At 39.2% G+C, this 20,863-nt stretch overlaps 1 protein-coding gene and 1 long non-coding RNA gene across 9 annotated transcripts in view; one reads left to right on the forward strand and one right to left on the reverse strand.

Annotated features, from left to right (window-relative positions):
* The first annotated feature begins 1,449 nt into the window (after window positions 1–1,449).
* LOC132203174 (acetylcholine receptor subunit beta-like 1) overlaps window positions 1,450–20,863 on the forward strand; it is a 34,281-nt gene continuing 14,867 nt past the window's right edge. Inside the window, exons 1-7 of one of the 8 annotated variants that reach the window (XM_059630738.1) lie at window positions 1,450–1,959; window positions 2,392–2,700; window positions 8,732–8,868; window positions 9,080–9,124; window positions 11,217–11,326; window positions 11,500–11,590; window positions 14,506–15,462. In XM_059630738.1, the coding sequence (XP_059486721.1) occupies window positions 2,625–2,700; window positions 8,732–8,868; window positions 9,080–9,124; window positions 11,217–11,326; window positions 11,500–11,590; window positions 14,506–15,462 (1,416 nt within the window). In that variant the 5' untranslated portion in view covers window positions 1,450–1,959; window positions 2,392–2,624. Of the gene's footprint in view, window positions 1,960–2,391; window positions 2,701–6,928; window positions 7,083–8,731; window positions 8,869–9,079; window positions 9,125–11,216; window positions 11,327–11,499; window positions 11,591–14,505; window positions 15,463–20,863 lie in introns of those variants that run through there. The other 7 variants (XM_059630740.1, XM_059630737.1, XM_059630739.1 and 4 more) reach the window with 7 other exon arrangements.
* On the reverse strand, window positions 6,003–6,776 carry LOC132203568 (uncharacterized). Its single transcript, XR_009442447.1, has 3 exons — window positions 6,550–6,776; window positions 6,401–6,495; window positions 6,003–6,333 (listed from the first exon to the last, which is right to left on the reverse strand). It is a non-coding gene; the product is annotated as an uncharacterized LOC132203568 (long non-coding RNA).

The following is a 20,863-nucleotide window of genomic DNA, read 5'->3' on the forward strand; positions in this document are numbered from 1 at the left end:
AATCTTCAGTTCGGTTTATTCAGAATTTGTGTGAAACGCCAGGATTAAGGAAAATAGTTTGTTGAGAATCACTTCTGTTGTGAAAACATCTTCAAGTTGAGAAGCTGCTTCTGTGGAATTTAAATAGTTGCAGAGAGATTAAATACAAAATAAGAAGAATTCCCGGTATATTGATTGTTTGAATGAAACATTCGTCACCTCTGAACGTGCCAATTTTAAAACAAGCCAATTTTAATTATAATTTTTACTTTGATTGGAGGCAGTTGTCTGCAATTGTGAAGTGACTGCAGATAAAAGCGACTGGCCCGACGGTTGTTGTTTTTTAGTGGCGCTATTCATTATCAGCTATACACTCAAGAAAAGACATATATATTGATCTCCAGCGGTCGCAGACTTTCAGCAGACTTAAAGCGAGCACATCAGAAAGAGTGGAGCCCCGTTCGCTGTGCCTGCCTTGGGTGTGGCAGGTGCTTTAAATACACTACTAGAGCTCACGGTGAGGAGCAAACGCCGTGTTAATGGTCTTACGAGTGATGATGTGATTCATAAGTATGCAGCCCGCTTCGACGATGTGCTTGGCGCGTTGCATACCTGACGAGGGGCCTTATAAAAATTTATGAGAGGAATTCCTTCTTTCTCTCGCTCTCTTTTTTATTATTGTTTTTTCATTTCACGTTTCTCTCGCACGCGCAGATTTTTTCCTCGTTCTCTGCACCAGCAGCCGGCCGCCTTTGATTTACAACTTCAGAGTGGATTTGCTTTTTTGAGATTTAAGGGCAGTTAGGGAGCTATTTGTTTAATATTTTCCTCACGCACTTGATTTCGCCCTTTCAAAATCAAATGAAGCAGAGAGCGAGAAAGTAAGAAGGGAAGTTCTAAAGTTTTTTCAGGGCACCAGCGCGAATCTAATGACATTCAGCTAATGGCGAAACTTGGAATTAGAGAGGCCGCGACTATGATGAAGTTAGCCGCCGGCATTAAATATAGAAACGGCTTTCAGCAAAAGTTCAATAATCTTAGTGACGTCATTGGTGATACGAGTATGAGCCGGCAGCCCGGAAGTCGGCCTGCAAAAATGCAAAACCTCTGTATGTCGGCCGGGACTGCAAAACGTGTAGTGCTGAAAGAGAGATCGAGGTAGGCGGCGGGGGCGGCAGAGAGGAGGCGGCAAGGTCGGGGCCGGAGCGAGTTATCCGGCGGCAAACGAGCGCGATCGCATCGGCGGCGCTCTTCAAGAGGGCTCTGTCATACCCCTTCTTGCAGTCGATAAACGAGTGCGGAAGACCAACCCCAAAGGAACATTCCATGGTGTTGGCGGATAAGCCGAGCCAGGCAGGCAGGCAGGGAGAGCGCAAGAGGAGAGGGAAAGAGGGAGCCAGCGAGCGAGCGAAGCACTTAGTCTGCCTGCGCGTTTGTACTTTGTGCATTATTAACTTTGAGCCCCGGGTCTGCGCCAGTCCCGATACTTGTCTTCGTTTCTGCTGTGAGTGCCGGTGCGTCCGTCGGAGGCGCTGCGCGCGCGCGGCCGACTTTAACCCCGTTCGTTCGCTGGGTGGCCGAGTCGCCACCCTCATACCCCGTTCTCTTTCTCTGGTTTCAACAGCTTAGTTTGGTTGTCGCACCGCAGCACCAGGATTTTTCGTTTTTGAGTTGTTTGCGTGCCCGGTAAACGTCCGATTTTGTTGCCTTTTGCCAGCGGGACCGCTTCTCTTTCTCTTTCTCGATCGGTTTTGCTTTCCGTACGGCGGATCAGCGCCAGCCAGCCAGCGATGCAGTGCCGTGAGCCAGTGTGCAGGCGAGTGGTGTGCGGGGCGGACGCGGCGGCGGCAGACACGGCCTCCAGACCCCATGATTAGAGAGGCGGTGGCCCTCTACTGCGGCGGACGTTCTGCTCAGTGGTGTGGTCTCAAGACCAAGAAGAAGGTTAGAAGGGTCAACGACAACAGTTGAGTCGGCGTTGTGAGCTTATTTCCATTTCTGTAACCTAACAACTAAACCAAAAACTTTTATTACTCAATCTCTCTGCCTGCCAGAGAACTAAAAAAACACTGCTAAAAACACTAACCGCAACACCTCTGACTGTGAGACGGATGCTTAACTAACTCGTCACGCTCCGGATAAAATATCTCGAGAATGCAAATGTCGTGCGGCTAAAAACTCTAAATACCTCCTCACTCTCCTCTCCGTCTGTCTCACGAACCTCTAAACCACTCTAAGCAAACACTGGGGCTCGGACTTCTAAAAAAACATCCAATTGCTAAACCAAGTGAATTTAAATAGAAACCAAATCTATACAAACTCAAGTTAATTCTCTAACTCGGTGTGTCTGATTGATATATACTCTCTGGTGAATATATCTCTCATGGTAATTACTGTCCTGGGTCATTGAAGGGGCTATTTGAAATTCACGTACACTTCTGCAATGGCCGCCTAAGAAAGCGAACGCGACGCCGACCGACCCAATCTCATGGCAGGCACCGTTGCAGCTCTGGTTGTGTTTTGGCAATGACGAGAAGCATAATCGACTTCGACAGCCCCCTCCTCTGCCTCCGAACACCATCGCGGCCAGGTCAGCATCTGCAGCCGCAAAAGCGAGCTTCGCCAAGCTAACCGCCCCCAGGACCATGTCGGTCCTGGTTTCGCCTTTTGCCACCCTGCTCTCGTCTTTGCTGATCCTGCTGTGCATCTTTGTGTTGCCCGGTGAGTATCTCTGTCTGTTTGTCACCCGAGCCGACCCACCCGTTTTATTAGCAATTTGTCATACACGCGCGCTGCTCTTTTTGCTCGCGCCTTTCCGCCCCTGAATTTGGTCGGTTGTCGCGAACCGACGGAAGGGCACAACATGTGCTCCTCCGCGCGCGCTCTCTCTCGCTCGCTCGCTCGCTAGCCCGCCCGTTTAGTTATTGATTTGTTTCAACGCTTTATTTTGTGCGTTTCTCGATGCAACTCGCTACCCCCGAGATGTGTGCGCATCTTTCCACCACGACCGGAATATTATACTTTTCCAAAGCTCCACGATGGCAAAACTCTCTGATGTGTCCAACCTACTTGCTAATATTCTTTGAGTTGCTCTTTTAATAGGCCAATTTGGCGTTATTCCGAGAAACGCTAGCGCTGCTAATGACGGAAAGCTGATGAAAAATGTTGCCCCATATCACTGCAAATAATGCAACCGAGAGCATTGCACAATTAAGAAAAAATCTTGTTTATGATTTTCGCTGTTACGTAAGCGTTAAAAAACTGCTATGCAGAAGGAATTAGAATTTATGAACTTGTTCCGGAAAATTATTAATTATAGCGCCGGCTTGAAAAATATATTTTAAAAACAACCATTCCCTGCACAATTTTCTTTTAAAATTAAATGTATCAAATTTTGTCTAGTTAAAATATTTATTCATTCCTTACATTCAATTAAATCATGATTACAAAACAAAGGACTAACAAATTTTAAAAATTAAAAGCTAAAATTTTAAATTTAAGATTATGATTGCTGTGTTTGCAATTATAAGTTTATCGCTGGTTGGCACCAGAAGAGCATTTCAAAACTTTCTGATTTGGTGCATTCAAACTAAAATTAAGTTTTGTCGTAATTTGTTTGCGTTTAAAAATATTATTTTTTCATATCTATCTTTAATTAAATACATACAATTTTATGATATTTATATTTTTTGTAAATAAATACTATTATTAATAGTATTGTTACAATTTAAATTATATAATTTATGCTCCATATTCTCCAAAATCATATTTAAGAGAAGAAAAATTTACTATTTATATAGAAATTATTATGATATGCTTATTAAAATAATTCTCTGATTGTTGGCGAACGTCAAATGGGTCTTCGGTTATGTTTGGATAAATTGTTCTAAATTATTTTGTAACTGCAAAAAAAAATATATATATATCCAAAATAAATATTGTACATTTGATGAGGTGACCATATCTACACTAGAGTATGCAATGTAATAAGGAGAGAAACCTTGAAAAATTACAGTTGTACGGCTATTTGCTTGATGCGGATCGGTCGATTTGTTCAGTTTTCAAAGCAATAAGCGCCAGTCGGAATGTCTGGCGATGAACACTTAAAAAGATCAGACATGTCGCGCCGACTGTGCTCTCTGATGCCACCTCCGCGAAGCCATAATGATATGAGGAAATGGAAGAATGTGTGTATTCTTGTTTTTGCTGTTGTTATAAAAGCGGCGGTTTGTTTCAAAGCATTTTCTCTAATTAACGCCGCGGTCGCCGAAACCCTTAAAAATGCACACGCCCATAGGAAAAACGGCGGCTCGCACTCCAGCCCGTTTTTTCCTCTCCAAAGTACTCAAGCGGTAAAATTTATCACGTTTCCCCCTCGTGCTTTTATCGAATCAAAAAGAAGTAAAGCAAAAAAGTTCCCCCTATCTGGGTCAAATTTCAATATCGTGCAGAGCAAAAGTTGGACCGCGTAGAAAAAGTAGGAAGAGTCAAGTGAGTAATTGTTATTGTCGCAGGAAAAAGTAGTCGCTTGTTTTGTCCGAAGGGCCCCGAGTTGTCCGACAGAAAATATCTCTTCGTAAATTCGTGCGGCGCGCAGGTTGCCTATTCTGCGACTCGGCATGCCTGTGGAGGTATTAATCATGATAATGCAGCAGCCACGGGGCTTGTGCGCCGTCAAGGAACAGCCTCTTCATGGTTTACGGCCTCAGTTTACGAAAAATGGCATGGGGCACTTGAGGACCCGCCCGTCCTCCGAGCTGCCCTAACAAAAAGTCAGAAATAATGCTGACTCGCCCGAGCTGCTGCTTTTTCGACGCAAATTTGCGGCGCGGCAACAATGGATTCGGTGCATTCAAACTAAAAGAAAGCGCTTCTTCTATTGTAAAGCATTTTTTTTTTTAATTTTGAATGCGTTGATTTTTTTTGTTTCATATTTCCCATATTTATATCAAAATATAATGATAAATATACAATTTTTGTGTAAAAGACTAGCTAATATTACTATTATTGTTAAAATTTAAAACATTCCATAATGCTCCATGTTCTCGAAAATTTTATTTAATTTAATTGTGGAAAAATTAAATATTTAAGTTATTATGATGAGCCGATTAAGATCATTTTCTGATTTTTGACTTTAGTCGAATACAAACATGGTTTTGTTAGAATTAAATTGTGTAAGTTGTTCTGGTGGGGAATTGTTTTGTTAAAAACGATGAGTTGTTCTGACCAATCAAAGAAGAGGAGCCACTTCTACCATTGTGCTAGGGGAAATTTTCCAGGAGGGACCTAATTAAATTATGATTGACAATATAAGAGGCTGAGCCTGCGGATAATATAATAGGTTCTATCTATAAAAATTCCAAAGATAAAGTTGAATTTTTAACAAGATGATAAGTCCGTCAAATTAATTATTAATGTAAACAAATTTAAAGGTAGAAAAAATAATAAACGGTCTTGTCGATTTGATTATTCTGTAAAGAAAACCTCATAGACATCAACTTAAATGGTAAAGCTAAACAAATCTTAAAACTTTTTTATTTTATCCGAAAAATTTAATGTCATGGATTCAGAAACTGAGCGAGAAAAACAGTTCTCGGAAAACAAATAGCAATGTCCGAATTTCAACTTTTAATTTGAAATATTTCACAACACAAAAACAGATTACAAAAAAACATCCACATCAATAATAATTCATTGACAACTTATTTCTATATTAATCCTATTAATCATGAAATCAAATTAAGTTTTTTAACTATTTTACTACTCAAACATTTTCCTTGAAACCCATTTACTTAGTCTTTTATTTAAATAATTGTATTTATCTATGGTTCGTGGAATGTTTTGCTGAAAAATCAAAATCATCATTTAAACAGAATTTTTAAAATCTGTTTTTGATAAGCATTGGAAATTTAAAACAGCAGCGATGATAGATTGAAAAAAATTATGAGATATCGTTTAAAGTTTCTTTTTTTAATATAATTGCAGAATTAACTTAAATTTTAACTTTATATTTTAAGGCGTTTCAATTGATCAATCTTATTAAAACAAAATAAAAAAATTTGAAAGGGGGCATCGCTACTCTCCTCTGATTGGCCGGAACAACTCACCGTTTTTTAATGGAACAACTGACCGTTTACCGCACCGACGGTTATTTCCGAAACAATGACGCGCAACAATTGCCGCGCTGTTGTATCGCGAGAAGATTTTATCGTCGCTTCAACAATGCGGCCGTCGCTGCTGAAATTGAGTATCGATTGATTGTTACGTGACGTCAAACGCAAAATCGGAGGAGCCCCCGCGCGCGCGTTTTTCCTCGCTGCGCCACCACTTTCTGAGGTGCTCTTCACTATGTACCTGCAAATTCGTTTTTTCTTTCAATCACATCTGTTTTTTCATACCTTGTCGATGGCGTTTGACTTACGGTACCGGTCGACACCGCTCCGATAAGGAGTTCATTTTCCGTTTCCACCTCTTCGTAGCTCTCTCAGAATTTTTTAAAACACACACCTTCTGTTTCTGTAAAGTAAGTTTTATCAAAAATTATTGTCAAGATGTAAATGAAGATCTCACCTCTGCCGGCCGCCATGACTTCGAGGCCCTGGTCCGGTGAATCCAGTTTTGGCAATTTTATCGTCGATTATCGCGACTACCGCCGACTTTTCCTGGCACTAAGTCATCTCACAACACTTAATAAACTCATAAAAATCACTTTCAAGACCTTTTCAAAAGTTTCTGGTTGCAAAATAGCATGAAAGTGGCACTGTGACATAATAAACACGCGTTTCTCACGACTTGAAGTGTTCACTGATTTGGTGCTTTGGTGGTAAACAACAATGAACGCTATTGGTCGACCAGTCACGTGACTTTTACAAGTCATCTGTGCAATCATCTGTTAATTTCTGTTAAATCATAGAGTGGCCCCACATTTTTCAGATGGACATTTTTCAAGGATTTCAACAGAAATCGTGCTTCTAGACTTGAAATTTTTTTAAGTGATTTTAATTGTGCAAAAACCCGATCAATTTCGAGCGGAGGCCGCGATCGGCAGTCATGGGTAGGATTTTCCTGCCTCAAAAGCTCCAGAAAAAATCACTCGTCCCTCTGTGAGTGAAAATTAAATAATTTTGTTTAGGGCATACTACCTTTCACAGACCATCCTGAAATTTAGAGCACTTCTTATAGCATTCAAAATTTTATTTATAAAAATCTTAAAATGGTATAAAAAAAGAATTTGTTATCCACCGTTTTCTAGTGAAATTTAAAAAAAAAAAATTTTTTTGATGCTCCTCAAATTTCTTTATGATTATTTTCTGTGTTTAGCAGATTTAGTTATAGTAATTTAATTTTGTAATTTTACTGCTTATTTATTCTGTAAACCTTGATAAATAAGTGGTCTAGCTTTTGATATCAAAGAAGCGTCATAATTTTCAATATTTTCAATGCCAGTCAAATTTTAACATTTCAAAACGCCACTTGCATTTTAGGAAATAACGAATAACATTTTATTTTAATTTGGTTTATTTAAATCATTCAGTTACGGAGTATAAAATAATATTATATTTTTTTAATAAAGTAATGGTAAATAAGTCAATGACCTGAATAACCTCAGTTTTATGTAAAAATCCCGATTTAATTTCCCCTAATTTACGAATTTTTATATCACACCTTTTAGAAAATTGGTTAGGGCTGTTGTAAGTAAACTCAAATCCATAATTATTTGATTATGTAAAAAAAATTAATTTGATAAACAACCCCCACCATTGAAAAAATTAGACTATTTTTCTCTATATTAGCTTTGAAACTAAAAAAGCAATATGAAATATTTTGTATTTTAAGCTCTCTTGTCATGCAGTTCAAGTTTTTTGCGGGCTCACAGGAAAGCTGCTTTCCTCCTAGCTCACATTTTTTGCAGCGGGCGTAAAATGAGAAAATTCTTTTGTTGTGCCTGTCTGATGCCACGTTCCTCACATCAGCAGCCACCTAAATTTTTACGAGAGCATTTTTCGTCGCCGAGCATTCTCTTTCTGCGCGCTGCAATAGAGCCACTTTTTCCAGATCTGGGACGCGCGCGACGCCCTCAATTCCGCATGCAGATTTCCCAGAAACCTAGCTCTCGTTCACAAACAAGAATGTAAATTTCTTTTATGGCCGCAATCGTGTGTCATTTCGTGGAGTCGCAAAAAAAAGATAGGATTCACTCGTGCCGAGGACAATATGTAATTTTGCAAACATGTGCGATTCAATTTCGCTCTCGGTGCGAAAAACGTTTCACCCTTCAAAAAGAAAGAAAGAAATTTGCATAAGGAGTCGTTACAAGCCGCATTTGCAGGCTAAAAAGAAACGAATTTTAAGAGCTCTCTCTCCCGTCTTTTCAGCTTTGACACGCGCGAGACTCGGGAACAAAGGAAACGCATAATTAACCGGTTCGGAGAAGTTCAGCAATAATCGTTAGCCGATGCCGAAAAGGATGCAATGACAAAAGAACAACATCTTGAGGGCTTAATTATGTGTCGCGCGCGTGCCTCGCACCTGCACCGATTCCCGGCCGTAAACTGGTGATTAGCAGCCGCCCTTGTTCCGCCGCAGTCTCCGGCTTAATTCGGCGCTTAAATGCAATTAAAGACGAGCGATCGATTCCTCCCTGCTCATGCCACACTGCCCCCGACGCAAAATTATTCGCCTTTACGAGCGTGTTAAAATTTTTTATTGGTGTCGTTCTTTGTATTTACGCTTGTTCTTCTCCTTCTTGCAGGCTATTGCTCAGAGGACGAGGAGCGGCTGGTGCGAGATCTCTTCAGAGGCTACAACAAATTGATCCGGCCTGTTCAAAATATGACACAAAAGGTGGACGTCAGATTCGGCCTCGCATTTGTACAACTTATCAATGTGGTGAGTGACTTTTTTTCAAATAAAAGTCTGAAATTCTTTTTTTTGCACTTCTTAAAATTTTATTGCGGCAAATGCACTACGAGTGCTTCTGAGTGAGATCAATAAAATCGGGCATCAGATTGCGATGCCTTCTCTTCTCTGGATTACGCTAATGCCAGCATTGCAGTTTTACGATCCACATCTGACATAAAACCGTTATTTTCTGTTTCAGAACGAAAAGAATCAGATCATGAAGTCCAACGTTTGGCTGAGATTGGTGAGTATGCATGTTTTCAGGGATATGCTTGTGCACGCTAATTCATTTCCACGCCATTCCACGCTACGCTAAAAATGAAACAAAAAACACAATTATTTACTGAGTATGGCAATTCTGCGTTTCTTTATTGAAATTACAATATATAATTCTGGTTTGTTGGATGACAAGACCAGAATATTTCTCTCTCTAGAGGAAAAAATAAATTAATTGAAAATTCCTTTTCTTTTATAAAACTTAACTCTCCTCATCTCCTCATGTCCTCATCAAAAGACTCTCAACTAGTTTTGGACACAATCAGCCCTATTTTTAAAACAACACCGTATAATAACACAAAAAAATCTTAGTTTTGCAAAGGTTGACACATCAACAGAAATTCTTTACCCATTACAAAATTTTGTAAATTTTCATTACTTTTATTTACATAATTTCTTTTTCAAAATTTGTATAGTAGATGAATTATATTTGGATATTTGGGTTTCACCATTGTAAAATTATTATTTAATTAAAATATTAATATTGTTTTATGAAAACGTAGCATCCTTTTTTTAAATGAAAAATTTGAATGTGTTTTGATATTCGACTCGAATTTCCTATCATAACTTACTTGCCCTACTGCGCCAGTTTGCTATCGCAATTGTAGGTCACAATTAGTCGCATCTCTCAGATTCTGCGGTTGTTTGTACTCTTATGTTGATGTCTCAAGTTGTCCCTCAATGGAGGAACGCGCGCGTGCCTAAGCAACAGTTAAATTGAGCCGTTCGCGTGAACATTTTAACACATTTCTCAATGGCGTTATGCACGCGACGTGACGACCGAAACTCGATGTCAGTCCGTCACGAATGTATGCAACACGCAACAACACACCGGTTGCATACTCATAAAGGCGGCGACGGCAGTAAATTAAATTTATCGCAACACTCTCCCACCATTCTTCGCCAAGCTTAAGAACTCCTTACGTATGGAGCTCTCGAGACGCCCGAAAACGGGCAGAGTCTCGCGATTAATTATGTACTTCGCCTTTCCGGATTTATTCGGGGTAGTAAATTTTGGCTCTCTTCGGAATTAAGGTTGCTGAGATTTTCAATCTTTGTGCACAGTTCACTGCAACCGGCACAAAAGTAAAATTTACAATTGCTAAGAGAGTAAATATTAATTCTAGTTTGAATATTATTTACAATTAGACTTGTTTTCTTTTATTCCCAATTAAATTGCACTGTATTTCAAAATTGCCGAATCAGCAGGAAGAAGTAGAATGTTTAAATTTGTTTGTCACTTGTCAAGATGATATTAAATATTACCTTTTGCTGTATCTAGAAACTTCAACTGTGGCACTTTTAATTCAAAATTTGACTGCAAGTAGTTTTATTAATTTATTTCAACCATTTTTGTTTAGAAGGTCACAGTCAATTTAAAAAAATAACGATAGATTAGCCAAAAGAATATAATTTAAATAAGTGTTCTGAAATTAATCTGTAAATTCCTCACTTTCAGAAGCATTTTTTCTATTGATCAATTCCTAATAATATACAATCACACAATTCATCAGCTTTTGTGGCAGTTAAGATAATATTGCACCCATTTTATTTTTTATTTATATTAATTATAACTAAATTTTTTGCATCCTTTTTGTTTCCACCTAATTTATCAAACGGAAAGTTGCACAATTGCTTTCACTATTATAAATTAGACCCTCTCTCAACTGCCATTTCCAGCTTGACACAAACCTCGGAATGTCCCCCTTGCACAGAACGGTTAGGTGAGCATACAGATTGTTTGCTGTCAGAGTGTATATCACATCAATCATTCTGTTTGCCGCTCTATTATTTTCACAAACTCGTCCATCTCGTTTGGTGTAACCCTTGCAACAATTAGTTACATTCAATAGCCGCCGACAACAAGTGAGAGTGCAGTTTCTGCGGCGCAATTAAAATTAATACCAGCATCGGTGGAATTTGGGCGACCGACCGACCGCCCACAAAACTTATTTGCATGTCGTGTTTTGGTTGTTGGGGCGTAATTACCAGTTGCAAGCAAGCAGGCCATTAAGTTTATATACATAATACTTATCGGGGCGTACCTGCGTGTGTTCCAGGTCTGGAGCGATTACCAGCTGCAGTGGGATGAGGCAGATTACGGTGGCATTGGAGTACTAAGACTTCCTCCAGACAAAGTTTGGAAACCAGACATTGTACTCTTTAACAAGTGAGTATACACGCTGCTCGGGGACGGCACTTTCCCCAAATTACTTTTCTTCTTCTTTTTACGAGAGAGAGGCGCGAAATGTCCTTTGTCTCGAATTTCGAAGGTCTACGTGCCTCTCCTGGTGGCGGCGACCTGATGAAATATTCACACGTGAATTTTGGTGTGTGTTTCAGTGCTGATGGTAATTACGAAGTTCGTTACAAGTCCAACGTGTTAATCTACCCAAATGGGGAAGTTCTGTGGGTTCCACCTGCCATTTACCAGGTGAGTAGCGAAACGAGCGAGAGGAGCAGCCGCACAAGTTGCAACACTTCTTCTTTATTATTTGCTCCACTTTTTCTCTCTGCAGCAGTAGCACGAGACGTGGTCGAGAGAGAGCGAAAGATGTATGTGTGTTGGGAAAGAAAATAATGCTGCTGCCACTTTTAAATAATAATCTCTTTTGCGTTTTGTTTCGCAAACACGGTCTCGCGAGTTGGTCTAATTATGCGCATAAATCTCGCCGCTGCAACTTGCTTTAAATTGTGTTTTTATATCCGTGTTACTTGCGGTGTAACCAACTCGCGCAACGCTTTTGTTTTGCCGCAAATTTTCCAATTGATCGAGTTGCTGATGATTCAAAAATAGTTCAACCGTGGTGGCCTTTCTGCACTCGCTTTTTATCTTTCCACGCCGCCGCCTCCACATCCTAATGCACTCAACAATAAATAATTCAAATGCATTTCTTCTTGGCCATTCATTATTTGCTAAAAGAAAAATTTATATTATGTTTCCTTGGGTTATCAAGGAGTCGAGCAACTTTCACAGTAGCGGAAATTTGTCTTTGTCACATAAGCATAATAAAGAAGTAAAATTCACTCGGCAACTTCAAAAAAGCTTCGAATAAGAAATAATCTCACACCCAGAGTACTGCGTTAGCATTTGATGCCGTGCCAAAAGGCTTTAAACCTAACAATTTATCAACCAACTATATAATCATAATCACTATACACTTGCGAGTTCCAGTGGTATTTTTTCAGCATATTATTACTGAATTTTATTCCGTTTTTTTTTTAGTTTAACTTTGTGTTTAAAATCAGAGCTAAATTCTCAAAATGTATCATTAATCATTTTAAAAGCGTTCTGTTAAGTTGCAGCCACAAAAAACTTATTTATTTTCTTGTAAAATCAAGTTAATTTTCTGGAAATCTGTACATTTTGATTCTTCTAAAGGTTTTTCTACTAAAATCATCACTGGTTGAAAAATGTCTTTGATTTAGAACTTTCACTCTTTTTCAAATTTGGCTTAGCATTAGTTCAGCATTAGTTAAGTGGCTTTAAAAAATTAAACTTTTTCCATTTATTGTTTACAGATTCATTGCCTTATTTTTAACTCCCTAAAAATCACAGAAAAATTGTCATCGGCTAGAGTTGGCATTCTAAGTGATTATGAAATTTCCAAACTTAACAGTAATTAAATTTGCAGTTTGTAAACATGGATTTGACGAAATAATATATCTTTGTGTGCAAAATTTATTTATTTTCAAATTAGGCGTATACTAAAAATTGCAAAAATAAATGCTGGAAATTTTTTCTCACCAAAGATTAACTCATAAGCTGGTCATAAAGAAAAAAAATCGGTTTATTAAATTTTAAGCTTACTAAACTTTTAACAAAACAATCTGTAAATCTTTTAGAGTCACTCAATTTATGAACTCGTGGTTGAATTACTTGATTTATGCATATTGCAACGTTAAAAATAGCCCGCACGTTTTCCAGCAGCACTTCATGACGAGGATTTGCATTAGTTATGAGAGCGGCACGCACGAAATTATGACCGCGAGACGGCTAATTTGAAATTCAATACGCGGCTGAAAATGGAATACTTTTGGAAGCAGAATTTTATGGCTTTTGTGTCCGCGTCGAAGCTGCTTTTATGTGTCTGCCGAGATTTGGTGAAAACAATAATAATAAAATAGCGCGGGCGGTTCTAATTTGAATACGTCCGGCCACTCGAGCGAACGGCGCAAGTTTTGCAAAGTTTCGAATGTCGCAGGGACGCGGAGAAAAGTTTTTGTCCGGGCCGGGGTTGTGCGTCAGCATCACCGTTCCATCTACCCTCTCGACGCGCACGTGTGCGTGAACGCGCGCGCGGGGGTTGAAATAACGATGGCAGAGTGGAGTGACAGCAGCCATTGTTTGCCCACACACACCGACGACCGAATTCGTTACGAGAGAAAGAGAGACAAAATTCGCCTAAACACACCGTTCAGCAGACGCTTGCGAGCCAAACAAATTATTCCGTTTTCAAGTCGAGTGCTTCTTTTTCCCCGGCCGCACTAAATTTTCCTTCGGATTCGGGCTGCGTGCCAAAATCCAGGGGAGCAGCAGTAATTTCTGCTGCTCGGGGGATGAAAAAAGAGAGGCATAAGTATCTCTTTCTCTCTTTTGTCGACCCGGCGCTGACTGACTGCGCGGAGAAAATTTTTGAGCTGATAGCAAGTTGTGCTCTGCGAGCCAATTTCATTGCACTCCGATTCCTCTGTAAATCTTTCTATTGATAAACAACAAGCTGCAAGAAACGAAAGATGACAGAGAAATGTTTGATTCTTTTCCCAGATTGTTTTCATTTTGCTAAAAGCTAGTCAGTTAAGAGAAAGGGTTATTTAGAAAAATAAGCAATCAAGAAGAATCTCTCTAAATCTAATTTACTTCATCTCAATATTTTTTCCATGCTAACAATTTCTTTTGCTAAACATAGACAGATCAAAATTAATTTTCATTGTAATGCAGCCTACGATTGGAACAACAATAAAAGCTTCTTTTTTTTAAAGGAAGATTAATTCTGTTAAAGATATAAAACATTAGAACAAGTATGTAATTAAATTTGCAAATTTTGAAAATTTCTGAAAATTTGAAATTGTCATGTTATATTATTTTAAAAGTGAATTTAAAGTGAACCGTTTTTCATTTCCTAAATTTTGTCCTTTTTGAAAGATCTTATGAAGATCATATCAATGGATTTTATTTAAATTTCTTGAATATTGTCACCCTCTCGAATAATTAATCATTTTTTTAAACCTATCAAAACAATTTTAATTATTAATGTATTGCAGCAGTGAATAATTGTGTGTCTATTTTTCAGAAACTCACTTTTTTAGTTAATTTTACTTAATAAAATCCAACTTCCACTGTTGCAGAGCTCGTGCACAATTGACGTAACCTACTTCCCATTCGATCAGCAGACGTGCATCATGAAATTCGGGTCATGGACTTTCAATGGTGACCAAGTGTCCTTACAGCTATACAATAACAAAAACTTCGTTGACCTGTCTGACTACTGGAAATCAGGCACATGGGATATTATCGAGGTGCCTGCGTATCTAAATGTGTATAACGAGCCCAACGGTTCGCCCACCGAGACAGATATTACTTTTTACATCATCATTCGTAGGAAGACATTGTTTTACACTGTGAACTTGATACTTCCTACAGTGCTGATTTCATTTTTGTGCGTGCTAGTGTTTTACCTGCCAGCCGAGGCCGGCGAGAAAGTGACACTAGGAATCAGTATTTTGCTCTCGTTGGTTGTGTTCCTTTTGCTAGTCTCTAAAATCCTGCCTCCGACGTCGCTCGTGCTGCCGCTGATCGCCAAATACCTCTTGTTCACCTTCATCATGAACACCGTGTCCATCCTGGTCACCGTGATCATCATCAACTGGAACTTCAGGGGGCCGCGCACGCACAGAATGCCCAACTGGATCCGCGTAATGTTCCTCAGGTATTTGCCTGCCCTGCTCTTCATGCGGCGCCCGAAGAAGACGCGGTTACGCTGGATGATGGAGATGTCCAGCATGAACGCGCCGCCCCACCCGTCGTACGGCTCGCCCGAGCTGCCCAAGCACATGTCCGCCAAGAGCAAGATGGAGGTGATGGAGTTGTCCGACCTGCACCACCCCAACTGCAAGATCAACCGCAAGTCCAGCGGCTCCGGCGTGCCGGACCGCGACCTGCCCGGCTCAGGGGTCGGCGGCGGCGGCGGCCGCCGCGAGAGTGAGAGTTCAGACTCGCTGATCCTTTCTCCAGAGGCCTACAAAGCGACTGAAGCCGTCGAGTTCATTGCCGAACACTTGCGGAACGAGGATGAGTACATACAGGTAGGACAATATTGCCTTTTTATTCAAACTTTATTGATCTAACATTTGGAAAATGGAGTTAATTAATCCAAATTAATGGATCAATAAAATCTACGTATTAAAATTTTTTATTATGCTTACACCCCAAAAAAGGTTTTAGTTTGTCTTAAAAAATTATCAGAAATCAATTTAAAAAAAGGTCCTTCATAGTTATTATAATTTATTAGTTAAAATTAAATCTCATCTTCATAAAGATCAATAAAGATGTGGGTGGTTGAAATTTTTATTTAACGAGAATTGTTCTGTTAAAATGACATTGATGTTTAATTAAAAAAATATATATTATGTAGATTTTTGCATTGGTTTATATATATTCTCAAAAGTATTGTTTTCTCGTTCTTTCCTGATTTTTAATCACCTTACTTTGAATTAGACGCCTTAAAATCACTTTTATTTCAAGATTTAGCATTTCAATCCTTTAATGAAATGAGATTATTTTAATTTTGATCCTCAAAAATGTCATATTTCTGTTATTTTTAATTTAAATTCGGACATCTGTTTTAATAAAAATTAGCATTTAAATTCACTCGCCCTTTCTCAAAAAGCAATAACTCTAATTAAAATTTCCTTTGCCACTTCAACGCTTGCACTCCAAGTTAAGAAGTGTGAACTCCATTTTCCACTTGTCAAATCTCACTGCTCGCCTCGGCTCTGATCGCTCTATGCAAATTTTCGCCGCGCCTGCTTTGCCAAGATCGAAAAAAACTCGCGTGCGTGAATTCACTTCGCTCCCTCTTGAGCGTGGCGCAAGAAGAAGAAGAAGTGTCCCCTAATTCAGAAAACTTTTGCCAGCATCGCCAAACACGCAGCCATCAAAGAGAAACTTGCTTGGCGAGTAAAAAAAACCACCCCTTATCAATATCCAGCGACGTGAAATCGATCTCGGCCGCAGTTTCGCGCGGAAACGTCCCAAAAAGTTTTTCTGAAAAAGAGTTGTTTGGTGCGGGTGGTTGGGTGAAAAATTGCCCGAGCAATCGGCAGCGGCGCCCTTAATAAATTAAATCGGCTTTTTGCCCGGGAAACACCTTTTAAGTCCGGTTAAGAACCACAAGTTGCGGTCATCGGACTTCTTTTTTCAGCCCTGATGAATGCGTTGCGAGGGCGAAACTGCCGTCCGTGTCACCCCTTTCTGCGGCGCGCAAACAAACAGCAGCGAGCCGCCGATTGTCGGGGAAACAAATTCGAGAAGGGTGCCAACTTTTTAGCATTCCATAAATTTTACATGTGGCCGAGAGCGACCGACTGAAATTAAACTCAACCCGGAAACTTTGGCCCATCCTTTTTCTTCTTTTGTGCTCTGGCACGAATCGATTGTGGATTCAAATCAGAGAGGGAGACCGGCGGGATGTGGAGCATGATGAAATTCGTACGAATTAGCTGCTGCACGCGGCCGGGTATTAAAATTTGCAGGCGCTTTCTGTTTATTCGCGGCTCTGCAGAGGCGCTTTTTGTAAGTACGACGGCAGCACACCATAGCAAACCAGCCAGAAGTAATTAGAAAAATTAAAGCTTTTCCAGTAATGAGACTGAAAACGCAAGATAAACGACCCAGTGATGCGTTAATTTTGCGCGAGGACGTGAACCCTCTTCTGATTAGCTCTCCCGCACTCACGCACATCAAGGGCTCTTTTCTATCCTGCTGACACTGAGATTTCGCGGAATCAAAGTAATTTTCAAAGACCCTAGAATTATTCACTTGATTTATCTACCTTATAATGAAAGGCCAATGTACACATTTTTGTTACATTGTTACAACCGAACAGATTTTTAAACATCTTTTAAGCAATTTCAATTATTGTTTTGAATTAAATTTTTACTTTAGATAATTTTCTAATAAAAAAGAACATTTTCATGAAATAATTTAAGCAATATCCGAGGTTATGATATTTGAAGCACACTTGACCCATATTTGTAACGAAAAGATCACTCCAGATGTCTTAGATGGGCAATTTATCAAAGAAACTCGCTATTGTAGTACTAACAATCGACTCAAAATGAATACAAAAAGCGACAACTGGGTTGCTCTCTTCATATTCAATAAGGACGGGGGGTGGCTCTGAAAATCGATACACCACGATACACAGAGGGAGGATATCAAAATACCTATTTTAGATGATGTTTATTTAAACTGAGAAACTAACTCTTCACACAAATATTGAAAGGACAAGTAAAATCCAATTTTTATTTCCTATTCAAGGATATTAGTGATGTAATTTTAATTTCGCTAAAAAATTTGTTTTAACTTTGCTTAATTTAAACAATTTTTATTTTAAAATCAAACTAATCAAAGTAAAAAGAATTATTTCAGGTCTATGAACCAAACGTTTATAGAAAACTTAAGGTTAACAACACGGCTAGACAATCGCAATTCAATTGTTGCTTAAGGCCACTCACTGCTGTATACAAGGAAAAGACACTAAACACTAGTCATCAAGTAATCTGAATATTTTGTTTGCAATTAAATTACTGTGGTGCGGTTTAATTTTTAGCGTTTTACAAAACGATTTCCTTTGAAAAAAAGGGGGTTTTGATGTTTTTAAACCACATTGGAACGTTCGAAAATGAAAATCAATTGACCATTCAAGTAATGAAATTTAAAATTTTTATTCATTTTGAACAATTATTATTTTGCATAAAATTTCACAATCTCAAGTATGCCAGAGGTTTATGTATACAAAGTGTTGGCAGATTTTGCACCCCCTGATGGCATCACCCGCCATGACAAACTATGTTGGAATCGCAGGGCCAGCGTTGCATAATCATGGCTGTCGGCGTTTGTCGCGCCAAGATTTGCTCTGAATGCCAGACATGCACTCATTATGCACGAGAATGGAGTTTGTTTTTAAATACGGTTGAGCCGGGCCGTCTATATGACGAGGTGTATTGTCATCCTTTGAAATGGAAGCAGCCTAGCAGGGCGAAGTGGGTGGGTGGTTGGTTGGCTGCTGCAGCGCCGTACAGCTCTCGCTAATAAACCTCTCCACTCAATGCTCACTACTTTCCACCATTCGTGCCTCGGCTCTTCAAACTCGTCCATTGTAATTTGCCTTAATCAGCGGCGGCACAGCTTTATCTCCACGTACGTGTCTTATATTTTTCTGGACAGAAAATCGCCCAAGGAAAGCGGACCTGCCGCGATCCGAGCTTCGTGCTCGCGGATTCATACAGAATGATTGCCAATTTGATCTTGTTTATTTCGTCACACGGATGCTCCACTTTCAAGGATTTCCGTTGCAGAGACTCGCGGTGCAGCGGCAATCAAAATTCTAGATTGGATCAACTCCTGCTCTAGTTTTATTTGCACGGAAGTAGGAAAATTGCATATCTGGCCTTGTGCTAAAAATTTACTGCTGTTGAAATTAAGTTCCAGCAACTCTTTGGCATAAGTAAATGAAAATTGATGAACTTTTTAATGCGAAATCTCTCTGTAGAAAACACTTCAATCTTAAAAAAATCATTAACTCATTTTTTTTTTACCACAATCATTTAATCATATAATATGAAAATTAGATGCTAATTAATTAATTTTTCAGTATATCCTCTGCAGCAATTCTTTTGAAAAATAAAAGTAGCGAATTATTAAGAATTTCATATTCATACCATATTTTTTTCTGGAACTTTAAAAGGTCTCTCCTTTTTTTGTAATAAATATAAGATCTTTTTTACTATTTTTTTTTAGTACATAGCTAAAAATAATAAAAAAAAAATTGTACCAGCTGGTGCTCACAGCAATCAAATCCGACCGAATCCATCCCCTAAAACTCGTTCCCCGCCGGTCCACAATTTTGCAATATCGGGTGACACGTGTCCGCCGCAGTATCTTCCACTCGTTTTAACCGCAATTTCCATTTACACGGTGAATCCCATTCGAGCCTGGGCTCAATAAGGTCGGAGAATTTGCTCTCCAAACGCAAGTACACATAAGACGCGGCCATAAATTGTGCGCCCAAAAGCGTGGCAAAAATCGACAATTGCAAACGGTGGCGAACCCGCCGCCGCTCTCGCACGGCGATATTGTGCTCGCCAACCGGAACCCCTTTTAAGCCCTGCGCCAAATATTTGGTGTGGAAATCTTCGTTTAAATGGGCTCCTTTTCAAGTTTTGCTCCGCCGTCCCGGCAGCTTTGCGGGAAATACTACATTGTTTAATATAAAATTCACAACTAACCTGCGAAGCAGTACCGTCGGAAACGACTCATAAATTATCTTTGAAACATATTGCAGAACGGCCTTAGAATTTCCTCAAAATAAATTCATATTTTAACAAAAAATTTATGTAAATTATCATGAAATTTTTAGATCGGAATCAAATATTAATAATTTATTTAATTCTTTTTTTATTTGTTTGTACATTGTTTACCTTCAATTATTGAAAACAATTTATTTAAAAAAGGAATTGTTAGACAAAACTGAACCACCAAAAGCAAGAATATTGTTATAACTTCCGAGATCAAAAAGACCCTATCCGCCGCAGTGAGCCTCGGTTTTTGTTCGTATCACATAATTTTTGTCCTTTTTTTTTTAAACATTCTTTGCAAATTTTTTTCACTCTCTTTGTTACAGATGTTTAAATAATTTTTTTTTTAAACTCTTTTTTAATGTAATTAATGATATTTTCCAAGAAGGTTCCTTTTAATGCTATGTCTGCTTTATGGTCCTTCAAGTTTAGAAGTTCTGAATGTATAGGAATAAAGAGTAAATACTCAATCATTCGTTATAACAGACTAAAATAGTAACGATGCAATTGTGAATATTACAATAGTTTTTTTTTTTGACAATTTTCAACAAAATTAGTAATGAAGATTTACTAAAACAATACCCACGGTTTTAGCTTTATCACTGTAGCTGTTAGCACAACAATAGCCACTCAAAAATATTATCATGGTCGCTTTAATATTTTATCCCATTTTTTAACCAACAGAAAATGGCGCATTCTAACAAGGAAAAAATGGTCCATACGGCCAGTTTCATCCGAGTTCTATTGGAACTTACAGGCTTATAGGCTGTCGTTTTTACAGCTAGGGCGTTCATTCCATAAATTTTGGGAAGCCAACGTGCGTAACAGCGGCGATACATTAACAAACTGTGTTCAGGGTGAAAGAAAAAGTGCCTGTCCGCACCCATCGTTCTGCGACGGCGGATGAAATCTTTGCCGTTACCGTTTCCATCGTGCACCTTTTAGCTTCGGAATTTCGTGCGTGCATGCTGAACCACCGTAAATTTGGGGCGTTGAACGTCTTTTTTTTTTTTGCTGCCTCTCCGGAGGCAACGCGTGTCGCTCGGGGAAATTCCGGCCGAGCAAAATGCCCCCGGCGGAGGTGCACGTTTCGGAAAACGTCCACATGCGATATTTAGCGGGTCGT

Source organism: Neocloeon triangulifer, unplaced genomic scaffold, assembly GCF_031216515.1.
Source record: "Neocloeon triangulifer isolate White Clay Creek 2 clone unplaced genomic scaffold, ASM3121651v1 ptg000017l, whole genome shotgun sequence".
Classification (NCBI taxonomy): Eukaryota; Metazoa; Arthropoda; class Insecta; order Ephemeroptera; family Baetidae; genus Neocloeon; species Neocloeon triangulifer.